Source organism: Zootoca vivipara, chromosome 9 (genome assembly GCF_963506605.1).
Source record: "Zootoca vivipara chromosome 9, rZooViv1.1, whole genome shotgun sequence".
Classification (NCBI taxonomy): Eukaryota; Metazoa; Chordata; class Lepidosauria; order Squamata; family Lacertidae; genus Zootoca; species Zootoca vivipara.
This window is the reverse complement of record NC_083284.1, coordinates 7745031-7758846: the sequence shown is the minus strand read 5'-3', so window position 1 is coordinate 7758846 and position 13816 is coordinate 7745031. Positions and strand designations below refer to the sequence as shown.

Below are 13816 nucleotides of genomic sequence, written 5' to 3'. Positions count from 1 at the left end.
GATCCAAACCAGTTATATATAAAAAATCACAATTACCTTTTTAATGTATTGATTCTGGATTTTTATTCTTTTAAGGACATCCCATCCCTGATTTTCATTTTCAGCCCTGTAGATCCCCCAAAGTGACCAAATATTGAGCTACCTTCTAGAGATGGAACAGCTGTTTTCTCTCAATATGGGAAGCTGGAAGGCTGATTTTGCAATGGCCCACTGCTGTTCATATGCAAACCACATATGACCAGGAGATTTGGCAACAGAATGGCATTTACTGGAACACTGGAGAACTCCAGCCCTTTGCCCCATTGCAGGGTCTATTGTATCACTATTTTACTGCTTTTCATATATATTATAAGCCACCTCCAGAATGCTGCCTAGTGTGTGGGGTGTAAATGCTTCTAAATAAATGAATATTTGTGGAGATTTAGGGATAGGTGGGTACCTTATCCAATCTCTAGTCTCAGCTGCACCATATATTTAAAGCAGCATAGTACCACTGTAAACAGTCATGCTTCCCCCAAAGAATCTTGGGAACTGCAGTCTTTTAAGGGTGCTGAGAGTTGCCAGGAGACCCCTGATCCCCTCACAGAGACTCCTGGCTGATGTCTGGAGAGCTGCTGCCTGTAGACAATACTGATCCAGATGGGTCAACAGCTTGACTCAGTATGGCAGCTTCTTACCCCTCAGTTTCCTGACATAGCTGCCTTCTGTGGAATGGTATGGGAGGGACATTTCAGCACATGCAAGAATTGTGTGAGGTCAGCACCCCTTTGAAGGGGTCACATAATGACCTTACATGTGCAGTCTAAATGCAAGAGAAATACATTCTTTCCTGGAAAGGTAAATACATCTTTGGTTATCTTCATCATAATTGTGGTAATTAATCATACCTATTAATAAAAACACATTTGAACATTGTGATTAACTATAAATTTCAACAGGAGTGTGCCATTACAAATCGAACCAGGTGCTTCTGGATACGCTGGGTTTCAAATGTCACGTCAAAGGTTCTCAATCAGTGCACAGCACACCCACCAAATGCCAGCTTTACACATCTTGCTGCCAACCCAAATGAGCTGGCAGAGGTGGCGCAGTCCAATTCATTGACTGCAGTGTTGTCTCACCCCCTTGCCCACCCCACTCCACTGTCATCACCATGGATACTAGGAATCTGCAGACGAACACACACAAAAACAGAGAAAGTTTGGAGCTCTTATTAAAATGTTTTGCTTCCCTCAAAATTCTTCTAATGTTTTGGCTGAGCAAGAATCTTTAGGTGAAACTTGTCAGTGGCCTAAGGATGACAGACCCAATCACACCCATGATACATTTCAGGTCTTAGCAAAACATCTCTTAAAAACTGCTCAAGAAGCACCCTCTACACCTGTGCCAAAATTTTGATTTAATAAAATTTGATGGCAACTGTATGTCTAGAGATGGCTTGCAATCAGGTACAGTCAGCTGGTCAGAAAAGGCATGTTCAATGTATCTGTTACTGTCCCTCACAATTTCTCACCTCTCCATATAGTTTCTGGGGCAAGCTGCTTTTTGGATTTAGTCATAGGGCAACCAAACAGATATAAGCAGTACTTCAGCCATTGGCTGTGAATAATAGCAAAAACGAGTGCACAGAATTCTGGTGCTCTCCCACAGAAAGGCAAAGAATTAAACTTGCAGAGAATCTTTGCTTTTCCATAGCCAAGATGAGAGATGGGAGAGGAATTCAATTCAGTTCCAGTTTCAAGGGGAAATTATGAAATTCGCACGTCATACAAACCAAAATGCAGCTGTTCTTCAAAATCTGCACTTACACAGTTCTGTAACCAAACAATGTGTATATTAGGGGAAGGGCACGTAAGAATGACAGTGTTAGTGAACATAACATGAAAAGGTGCATTCAATTCAGGGAAATTGCTTCCATAAATGTGTACAGCAGTCGAGACTGCATAAAAATATGCATTTTTTCCCCAGGAGAAATTTGCACTAAAATGTTGAAGAATTTTCATGAGCATTTTAAAAAATAAACTCAAATTGCTGCAGAAATATGGAGAACTGAATTTAAGATGGGGGGAAATGAGAAACAGAGAAAACCAAAATTGACAGATCCTGCCACCCTTAGCCAAGTTTTGGATTATTTCCTCTTGCAGTTTTTAGGTTGGGAACACTGGGAAATGAGCAGGCTAAAGCTTCCTTCCTGTTCCTGTTGAGCGCAGAAAGTGACGTTACTGTACCAATCCCGCTTAAAGGGGCAGCGCCTCCCACAATCAAAACCACTTAAGCTCACATGGAAAAGCATAGAGATTAGAAGCGAGGTTACTCACCATGGAAGAGTCACCGCCTCCGTTTGCAAGCGTAGCTCCCTCAGCACAGGTGGATAGGTGGGTAGAAAGTTGACTAGCCCTGCCCCCATCTATGACATCACACTCTACCTCATAAAAGGTATTGAAAGTGCTTTGAACTCCAGTCTGATTTCCGAGAGATACAGAAAAGAGAGAGTGAGAGAGAGAGCAAGAGAAATATTGCGCCCTATTGCAGAGTAGGGGGTGAGGGGGAGAAGTGGGGCTGGGGCTGGGGATTTGAGGGGGAGAGGGGAATGTATGCTGAAAGAGCTAAGCTCGACAAAGTAGCCAAGGACTCTTTGGCGACGAGGAACCCTGATTTGTTATCCCTCTCACTTGCTCCCTCAGCACAGGTAAAACCAAACAACAGTACAGGTTGCAGGCAGGGCAAGATTTAGGGCCTAAAACTGATTGGGGGCGAACCAGTTAAAGGCTGGTTCTGTGTGGCTGGCCAAGAAAACATCCCAGAACAGCAGCTGTCAACCATTCGGGCCACAGGAGATGATGTCGCTCTGGCACATACTGTAGCAGGATTCCTCAACATCCTGGGCCCCTAAATGTTGTTGGACTACAAATTCCATTGACCCTGACCACTGGTTGAGCTGGATCTGTGAATGATGGCAGTTGTAGTCCAACAACATCTGGGGGCGTAAGGTCGGAGAATGCTGCACTTTATGCAATCCCTTCATGCCTTGGGCTTAGTCTGTTTAACAAGGGGAAAGTTAAACCAGCATAACATTGAACAGGCAGGCAGGAGCCAGGCCTTCCTGCTATCTAGGAATGCCATATGGGGTCTGTTTTCTAGATCACTTGTGGCACAGTGATCTCAAGGTTGCTAACTTTGTAGTAGAAAGGTGTTTGTTTGTTTTTAAATAAAAGTATATTATTGGCATGGTTTCTATCTTGAACTTAAATAAGGAACGGACTTGCTTTTCCTGAGCCTTATATGTCTGGGTATCAGAGCGGAATACGTTCTGTAGGTGAGGGATAAGGGGCATGAAGTGGCCTTCTCAAATACCTGGGAAGGTAAGAAGAGACCTGCAGGATCAGGCCAAAGGCCCATCTAGTCCAGCATTCTTTCTCACAGTGGCCACCAGTCAGATGCCCATGCAAGGTGCAAAAGTTTATCCTGGGTAGATCAGCGCTCTAAAGCTAAAGGTAAAGCGACCCCTGACTGTTAAGCCCAGTCGCGAACGACTTTGGGGTTGCGGCGCTCGTCTCGCTTTACTGGCCGAGGGAGCCAGCGTACATCTTCCGGGTCATGTGGCCAGCATGACTAAGCCGCTTCTGGCGAACCAGAGCAGCACACGGAAACACCGTTTACCTTCCCTTCTATTTATCTACTTGCACTTTGATGTGCCTTCAAACTGCTAGGTTGGCAGGAGCAAGGACCGAGCAATGGGAGCTCACCCCATCATGGGGATTCGAACCGCCGAACTTCTGATCGGCAAGCCCTAGGCTCTGTGGTTTAGACCACAGTGCCACCCAGGTCCCAGAGATCAGCACTCTACCCACCTGCCATTCCCAAAAATGTTCAGAGGCATAGTGCCTCTTACAGTGGAGGCAGAACATAGTCACTGTAGGTAGTAACCATTGAGAGCCATATCCTCCACTGCAGGACTTTAACTGCAAGTGACAGAACATTTTTATTCTCTGTGCTATTTACTACCTCCCCTAACGTGGTTGCTGGGCATTTTTCTAAAACTGAGGTGTGAATGCTGATAGTCTGTGCTGAGGGAGCAAGTGAATGGTAGACACCGAATTTACAAAGCACACCTGAAATGTCCAGGAGGTGTCAGCAAAATGATACCAAGGTGATCACTCTTTTCAGTCTAGCAGTTAGGCCCAGTGACACCTTACTAAAACGAAAATGCATCTCCCCCAAGAAATATGCAGTTCCTGACAGACAGAAGGGAAATTTGACTACCTTCAAAAGAAACTAGAACACATGTGTGAAGCGAGTTTCTCCATCTATGCTCTGAGTAGCATCCAAGCGCAGTGTCTAAATAACTGACATTACCAGGGTAGGGAAGGGTTTGGGGTGACAGTCGCAAGAATCTGTTTCTCAACTAATGTGGATGGAATCAGGAAGCTGTGGTTGGTTAAAATAAATAAATAACAGCTTCCAAAGTCCTCCTCCTGAATGCACAGGAGGCGGCGATGGGGGTGCATGCAGGCTTAATGCTGGCTTCAGCAAGTACATGTCACAATAAAACATTGTTTATCATGACAGCAGAACATGGCCAGCACCGAGTTTCATTTCAAAAATAAAAATAAAAATAGCCAATTCTGCTAAATTCCTGGAGCCCTGCAGCCTCCTATTATTTTCATTTATGCTATCCATGGTATTTAATTTGGCAATATCACTTGAATCCTGCTCCCTTCCACATTTTTATGCTTTCTTTGACTTGCCCAGCACAGCACCAATGATCAAATCTCCACTAAGGCAGGGGCAGACAACATGGTGCCTTTCAGATATTGCTGGACTCCAGGTCCCATCATCCCTGAGCACCGGCCATGTTTGACTGGGACAGGTGGGAGTTAAGCAAAATGCAGAAGGCACCACACTCGCTACCCCTGCACTGGGTTAGGAATGAATGATGTTTAAAACTATAATGGTACCACTGATTTGCCTGCTGCGCTGGTGAATGCTTTGTTTCAATTGCAATGCCATGCATTTCATTCTGTTTCATTTCTATCATAGGGAAATCCCATTGTTAGAGGGGGTAGGACTTCCATGGCAGCTACTGCCACTTCCAAAGCCCTGCCAGCTCACAGCCCCAGGGGAGTGTGGGAGTGGCTTTTCCTGGTCTTTTCCTTCGCCATTCTCTCCCCGTCCCTTGCAGTCAATGGGAGGGGATTGACGATGCCAGTTGAGCAGCAGTTGATGACTCCTTAGGGAACTTGTTGGGGAAATGAGGGGATTGGGATTTTATGGTTCCTTGGTTATCACCACAATGCCCTGCTTCCCCCTACAATGCTGGTTGGACATCTATGACGTAAGAGAAGCTATGGTGGATCTGGCCAAGGGCCTATCTACTCCAGTGCCGTGTTCTTGCAGTGGCCAAACAGATGACCCTGAAAACAGGGTCTGATCGCAATAACGTTCTTCCTACTTGTGGTTCCCAGTAACTGGTATTATTCAAAGGCATAATGCCTCCGACAGTGGAGGAGGAACATAAGCATTGTGGCAAGCAGGTATTGATAGCCTTTACCTACAAGTAATGTACTAGGGGGCTTTGGCAATGTAAATGCATTCCTGCTGGCAATTCTCCCTCTCCTCCAGTGTTGCAGCATTTCTGCTGCATCCAACAGCCTCTTAGCTTGACTTTGGCTGGCTTTAGGACTACGTCTTTAGATTGTGAACTGGTCTCGGATGTATTTAATGAAGGGCAGTATTATTATTATTATTATTATTATTATTATTATTATTATTATTATTATTATTTTAAACCTAACTAAATAAATGAGCATTCAATCTTGGGGCTTGCAGCCTGTACCTATCCAGGGAAGGCCAATAAATTAAGGTATAATCTTCAGAAAATTAGCCAACCTCAGAGAGTGACTGTTGGATTGATTTTTCCTTTTAATGCATCCTGTTAATACATCCCTATTTATATTTTCCCAGTAGTTTAATTATTTTGTTATCTTCATCCAAACTAAATTTAGTATTTCTATTGCCTGCGGCTGTTTTTTTTTTTTTTTACCTATTTGACTTAGCTTGCATAGTAAATCTTAAAACTCCAAAACACAGAAATATAATGGGCTGCTGAGATCATATATGCATTGCAAAAGTACTTGGAATGGAGCTTTGACCAGTCATTAATCCCTGCAGATTCTGCAGGATTACTGAAACAGTCATATTGAGTCTTGGAAAGGAACTGAGGCTGCAAGGACTCAGTGCCAAACGAAGGATACAAGACAAATGAATTAGGCCATATATTCAGATTTGTGCAATTGATTATTAATCATTAAAATGTATTTACAAACTGTATCTAATATTAAGGGGAGAATGGAGGTGCAGGGAGGGGAGAGGTTCAACTTTGGCATTTGCATAATTAATCTATATTGCCTAGTCCTAAAAGGTGGGGAGGGGGAGGGGGAAAGTCACTGTATTCTATGGGGTATAGTGATCTTAAATTAAAAGGGGTCAAATGCTGGTCTTGCTCTTATTGAAACAATTTGGTCTTCCTCCCACTTCAGTGGTGTGATTTCCATTCTTGGAACATCCATGTTCAGCATAGTACTTTGCATTGAACATCAAGGCATCTGAGAACCAAGACCTTTGTGGTCTAGTGTCTTAATGCTACGTACTGAAGAGGCCATTAAAACATAGGCCACCACAGGAGCAGACAATGTGGGAACTTCCAGATATTGTTGATCTGCACTTCACACCATCTCAAACTACTGGGCAGCCTGGTTCAGGCAATGGGAGGTGGACTCCCACCACCCCTGAAGGGCACCAGATTGGCTAGAGCAGGCATAGGCAAACTCCGGCCCTCCAGATGTTTGGGACTACAATTCCCATCATCCCTAGCTAACAGAACCAGTGGTCAGGGATGATTGAAATTGTAGTCTCAAACACCTGGAGGGCCAGAGTTTGCCTCTAGCAGAAACTATACTAAAAGCCTTTACTTAGTCTTTACTTAGGAAGTTCCTCAGAATTTGGTCAGACAAATTCTGCAGCTGCACACTAGTTTTACCGACTGCCATAAAAATTCCCTCTTAGGAGCATCTCCTTAGCTCTACGTCAGCACTAACTAGTGTCCCAAACTTAGGCTAAAATTAGATGCGGGACGCGATGGGCATGCACAAAATTTTTATACTAGAGTTGAACAAATTTAATGCTCACTTTGCATTATGAGTTGGTGAGATTCATATTTCTGAGCTGGGAAATAGCAATTTTGGTGGCACCACTAACTTGCCCCCCCCCAAATAGAATCTTTATCAAGTCCCTGCCTCTGCTTCTACCTCTGCTCTGCTCACTTCTATGTTTTGATGCCTGGCATTCTATTGATGTTAAAGAAAACTTGTCTAACTGGCAACAGGATCCTTCTTAGATTATAATGAATAAGAGTTTGATACAGTACTGTAAACTGATTGGAGACGATCTGAAGATGCTTCAGTACTGGTTAGTACTGATAAGGCTAGAGTTGACAATCTGCCTTGGGTTCCTCAATACTGGAAACATGATTTGTTGAGACACAAGATAGATTTTAAACATCGTAGGAAGGCTAGAGGGTAGGATTTAATGAAGAGAGAGAGAGAGAGAGAGAGAGAGAGAGAGAGAGAGAGAGAGAGAGAGAGAGAGAGAAAGGGAATGTTTGGCTGCCTGACAAGTCAAATGTGAAACAAAATAACTAGAATATTTGGAAGACATCATAAATTTCAAAGATAGGGAACAGCGCACAGGGTTATATCAATGAGTAATCAAATTTACAAGCAACAGGAAAGTTTTATCAGATAGCAAGTAGACATAGAATGGAAATAGATACATCCCTCTGTGTGCAAGCAATTTTAAATGGAAAACTATTAAGGGAAACGGATGAAGAGATGCACTTCATAGGAAGGCTGTAGTAATCTTAGATCCATGTGTATTTTGGTGCATTGAATCTAAATGAGTAACAGGTAATCAATTTGTTCTGTGCTGATTGCACACGAAATAACTTTTTAGCTAAAGCTGTATAAGAATGGGCAGGTTTTGGAGGGATGGAAGTAGGCAGGCCAGTGAATAAGGACTCACAGCATGTAAGGCATGTAGAATTTATGGCAATTCTTCAAAGAACATAAGAAATAGGCAGATACCATTGACTTGAAAAGAGTAACTATTGTACAGTTGCGTTTAAGGAAAAAGAAGGTGTGTCCCACTTAAGGAAAGCGAATAAGCATCATACCCTATGGAAGACAAGTGATAAAATTCAGGACACAGATGGTTTCCTTTCCACTGAAAATGTGTGTTTTTTTCCTCTTTCCAGAAGATTAGGCTTTGTTGTTCCTCTTTTTCATCATGCAAAGACAAAGCAAATCCTAAACATTTTATTGAATCGGAAAATGGTGAAAGATGTGGGCTGGGAATTCGCACCATACCTCTGGATTTTGCTGGGCTCTGAGCAGGTAGCTTAAATACACCACTGTCTCCCATCTCTTCCAATGACAGATCAGCATATTTGCATAGCATACAGGGTGGTAATAATTAGTTCCTCTTTTAACAACATTCAACACCATCTCATGTGCAGCAGTAGTATCCCCCAGGTCCTTTTGTGCTCATTTCAGCAAGATTACTTTCACATCTGCCATAAACTGATAACACAAGACACCACCTAAACTGCAGAGGCCTTTTTATCCAAGGGCTTAAGCGACCAACGTGGATAGTTAGTGCTCATTTCCCATATGTCATTTGTTCCATGGCAATTTCTGCAAAACGCAACAATGCTTTGGGGATGTTTCCAATCACATGAATTGCTACAGAATGGATCATTCTGCCAGTTTGCTCAGTACATTTCTCCTCATTAGGGATGGGGAGATTTTGGATTCAGTTTGCATTTAAGGGGGAGTCCATTAAATCCACACTTTCTGAAACAACAAGGCAACAGAAACCTAGCCATCCTTTGAAATCTGAACTTCTCTGAATTTTGCAGTGCGGTTCTCCAACCAATGTTTATAAAAATGCATTACATTAGGGGGGAAGTGTGCATAAAAAGAAATGCACTAGTGAAAATAACAACGACAATATGAATTATGCTAGGAGAAACTGCTTCCAAATTGTGTACATTAGTTAAACCTGTGTACATAAAATGGCTTACTGGGAGAAATCTGCATGAAAATGCTGATGAATATTCAGGATGATTTGAGAAAAAAAATGTTGCAGAAATGTGGAAAACTGAACCTAAGATTGGAAAAATGAGAAAATGAGCAACTGAAATTGGCAGGTCCTCCCATCCCTACCTACTCCTCATGATCCTGAACACGGAGATGGAATTACGCGAAGAAACAACCCCCCGCCTGACTGATGAAATGTGCCTGAATTGACTTGAAAAGTGCATGTTGGTGTGATATGCATCCACTTCTCTACCCTCTTCATTGCCTTTTCTCTTCACCTTTGTGGATTGCCTAATATTAAAAAGTCGGTGCAATATAGCTGTCACTTGGTAGACCTCAGGCCCAATGAACTACGGATCCTGTAGTTCAACTTGAAAAAGGATCAAGTCTGCAACATTTGCAAAAGGCTCAAAAGGTGTTCATATTGAGCATCTGATCCAACCACTTTTGTCCTTCTCCATCCTTGAAGATAAGCAAAGTGGAAGCCCACTTTCAAGGAGCCTACTTGACAGGTGCTAGAGAGGGTTTGCCAGTGGAAGATGGTCCACTAAGGCCCAACTAACCTCTGCCTTGATTCTCAGCTGCTTGCCTTCTTACCTACAACCCATCTAGAAGGGAGTCTTGGCTGCCAGCTTCCTCCTCCTTAGTCTCAGTGTTGCTTCTGCCAAACATAGCAAGGAGGAGGATAAATGCTGATATATTGTTTTTAAAAGAGAAACCATAATGTTCTCCAAGGCAGATTTTATTCAATAACCTATACAGTGGTACCTCGGTTTAAGTACACAATTGGTTCTGGAAGTCTGTACTTAACCTGAAGCATACTTAACCTGAAGCAAACTTTCCCATTGAAAGTAATGGAAAGTGGATTAATCCGTTCCAGACGGGTCCACCGAGTACTCAACTTGAAGCATACTTAACCCAAAGTATGAGTGTAATTGGTTCTAGAAGTCTGTACTTAACCTGAAGCGTACTTAACCTGAAGCGAACTTTCCCACTGAAAGTAATGGAAAGTGGATTAATCCATTCTAGACGGGTCCATGGAGCACTTAAACTGAAAGTACTCAAACCGAGGTGTACTTAAACCGAGGTATGACTGTATGCAGTACTCTTGCTGATCCTCTCCAGCCCCTCAGAGTTCAATAAAACCAAATTCTTTTCTTCCACGCCTATATTTTGTATATTATTCCCCAAATTCGGCAAATTTTCTAGGTCCTTAATTCTTGTGGGTATTTATTTTTTTAATACTGTTTAATGATCTGTATTATGTTTATATTCTAGTTTGTACACCACTCAGATAGTCTGTGAGTGTAGAAGCGCTTTATAAATCCTAAAATAAATATATAAACAAACAAACAATAAAAGAAGGCTGAACTTGTTGACAATCTGATTTATAATGCTGTGATGCTCTTGTCAGTTCATCATTTTTAGCTCAGTCTTGACTCTAGGTGAGTACAACTAGGTCACCCCCCCCCAATATATATATATATATATATATATATATATATATATATATATATATATATATATATATATTACATTTTAATAAATCAGACTATATACAGTATATACTATACACATCCTACACAGAGGTCGGTTCCAAGGGTTCCGCATATACGCAAAAGTATGTGTACTCGAACCCCTGGAACCACCCTCTCACAAGCATCCCAGGGTTTCTGCAGCTGGCGCGGGGAGGGTACCTTGTTCCCAAGCAGGGCAGAGATTAAAAGCTCTTCTATGCTGCGGGAAAAATAGTTTTTAAGCTCTCTGCCTTACTTGCGGTTAACATGCAGGATTTCAACCAGGAGCGTTCAGCTGTGTGTGGTAGAAATCATGTGTGTGGTAGTTAAATGCATGCAAGATATAATCGTGCTCTGTATAGCATTTCCTAATGCAATTGCACAATGGCCTAAAGGGGCTTTCAAAGGATATATGATTCAATGCGTTTAGAAACTGACACCATAACCAGAAACCCTGTTTAGTCAGAGTTCCTGTTTGCTATCTAACATGCATTCAGTTGAACATTTTTTATTTTGAGAGTGGTGCACAAATTACACACAAAAAAAATCTGAATTTCTGGAATGTCATGGACAGGGCTTGGCAACCTAAGGCCCATGGGCCACAAGCAGCCCACAGGGGTCATTTAACTGGCCAGTGAGTCACCCCCGAACCAAGCAGTCTGCTTGGCGAGTCACCATGCGCTACGCTAAACCGGCGCAGCACAGTGCGGGGGCTCACTTCCGCAGCACCAGAAATTGTGTCTGCACAGACGCAGGCACCAGAAATCGGCGCAATCCAGCCCACAGAGGGATGTCCGCTGGAGTGAACCACCCCAGGTGAGGTAAACCTTGCCAACCCCTGTTCATTGATGTTGAGGTTGGGGTTTGCATGTGCACATCTGCCAGCATCCTTGTTTTAACCCTTCATGAGTTCAGATACCAGAACACAGGTATAGCCTAAAAGCAAAATAATTGTCTTGCTGGAACAAAGTTCATCCAGTCCAGTATCCCATGTCTCAAAGTGTCCCCAACGTTTTGTAATCAGCCTTCCACTCCTCCTCCTCCTACTCACTAGAGCAAGGTCAACTTTTAGAGACCCAAACTGTTTCCCACAAGTATTTCATTAAGAGCTTGTCATCGCAAACCACCCAAAAAGTTGATTCCCCCTCCCATCGCAAATAAGGTTGCAAGTTTGCTCAATTAATCAGAACTTACAAAGCAACGGTGGTTGACAGGCACTCTCTTAGAACAAGCAGAGGAGAAAATCTCTTTTAAAGTTGATGTCTGCTGCTGTGTATATGTGTGCATCATCTAAAAACAATGAAAGTTTACTGCCCCCCACCCCTTCAGAACTATTGCATTATTGCTATGAAAACAGACATAAATTTAGCTATCCAATCAAATAGGAAAAACTCATAAAATTAATATACTGAGATTTCCTACATTGAGTGACATCATTAGCAATGCTAGACCCAAGTACGTCAGCTCATCCGCAACTCTTTCTCAGATGTTCATTTTGTTACAAAAAGGAAAGCACCAAGGGGATGATCAAGTTCACCATTTACATGAAGTCTGGGTGCATTTGCCTGAATGCCTTTGTAATATTGAAGATGCTTACATTCCAGGATACATATTTGTCTAATGTGCAGTTTCTACCTTTGAATATGTGGAGCTTGGAGGCAAGGCATGATTCCAATAGCCCCTTTCCATGCTTTTGTTTGTACCCAACAAAATGTATAAAAAGGGCTCCAATCGGCGAGGGGGCGTGTGACTCCATTGAAGCTCTCATTTATTATTGTAACAATTTCCCAATAACAATATCAAGTCACGTTTCATTTCTATTATTTGTTGCTTAATGAAAATTCCTGGAGAGGTCATATTCCCATCTCACCCGTACTGGATCCTTAATGAAGATCCTAAAGGATAAAGAAAATGCTAGGGGGGGGGGGGAGACTGACTTTGCACAAACCATGTTAAGTATTTCTACAGTTCTCCGGCCTCAAGGGCACAGCAAACACCAAGCACCCCAGATCTCAGCATGAACACCATCTGACAACAATACATGCGTATTAGTCTTTTTCTAGGTAACTGTTTTTCCAACCCGAGGCCATAAGGGACTGGGTCACACACGTCAAAACATTACATGGGGTTTTTCAACCATCATTTGGGAGGTGTCATGAGCACTGTACTGTATGCAGATTCCAGAGAAATTTTTTTCCCATTTTATGCAAATAAAATGCAGTTTATTTGCAATTGGCTATCCAAGAGAGAATGAAGAACAAGATGGAAGCAGAAAGCAGGAAGTGGGCAAGGAGACTACAGATGAAGTGAAGCTGGAATCCAGATCTCTGGATAGTCTTGGAGCATACAGTACCCAGCACTTTGAAGCATCTGCCAGAAAGGTATCGTGCTCATGTTTTTCAAATAATAAATGGAGATAGAGACATAATGATACCCCCCACCTAAAAAAAAGGGAGGACAAAAAAGCAGGCAAATCTTCCTGTACAAATTTCACAGTGGAAAGATCAAGTGAAGTCAATACCAGTGATCTCTGGGTTTGGAGTTTGGCTTCCAACACAAATTGATAAATGGCAATGCCAAAGGCAAACTATTCACAAGGATAATGGTGCTAGCATTGCCAAGGATTATGGCTGAATGGAAGAGAAAGAGAGAGAGAGAGAGAAAATAAAATATATAAAGACAGTGGTGATGAAAGTTCAGAAGCAACAGATGCTAAAGACTACCAAACTGGGAATGGAGAAGTCAAGCAGTTTGGCTGCTTTGGTTTTACAGCATGTGATGGTATGCCAACAACAACGAACGCAAAGGCTACTATCCGAGCTGCAGCCCAATGCCAGCTTCCTCCAGAGATAACGAGAGCGAAGAAGACAGAAACGAAAAAAGCACAACAGCCAAGCTGATGCACGTGCTGAGTTGAGAGCCTGGTTAGAGGCGGGTGGAAGTGATAATAATTAATGAGGATGGGAAGCAGATCCTGTTATGCCAGCAGGTAGAAAGGAGGAAGATCTAAGCCTGTTGCAATGAGATAGATATAAAGGAGGAAGGGAGAGGGGTGTTCCCACAGCTGTTAAGAACATCAAGACTTAAAATAATAATAATAATAATAATTACAACACGCTGCATGTGTATCAAGAGACAGCGCCA

The 13816-nt window shown here is 42.5% G+C and overlaps 1 protein-coding gene across 3 annotated transcripts in view; it reads right to left on the bottom strand.

Annotated features, from left to right (window-relative positions):
* The window catches only part of CTNNA2 (catenin alpha 2), a 540562-nt gene that overhangs the window by 16631 nt on the left and 510115 nt on the right, over positions 1-13816 (bottom strand). For 2 of the 3 annotated variants that reach the window (XM_035103044.2, XM_035103047.2), the window contains one exon: positions 2319-2462. The exons of the other annotated variant lie outside the window; for it this stretch is intronic. In XM_035103044.2, coding sequence (XP_034958935.1) covers positions 2319-2462 — 144 coding nt within the window. The remainder of the gene's footprint in view (positions 1-2318; positions 2463-13816) is intronic. 3 annotated transcript variants of the gene reach the window in all.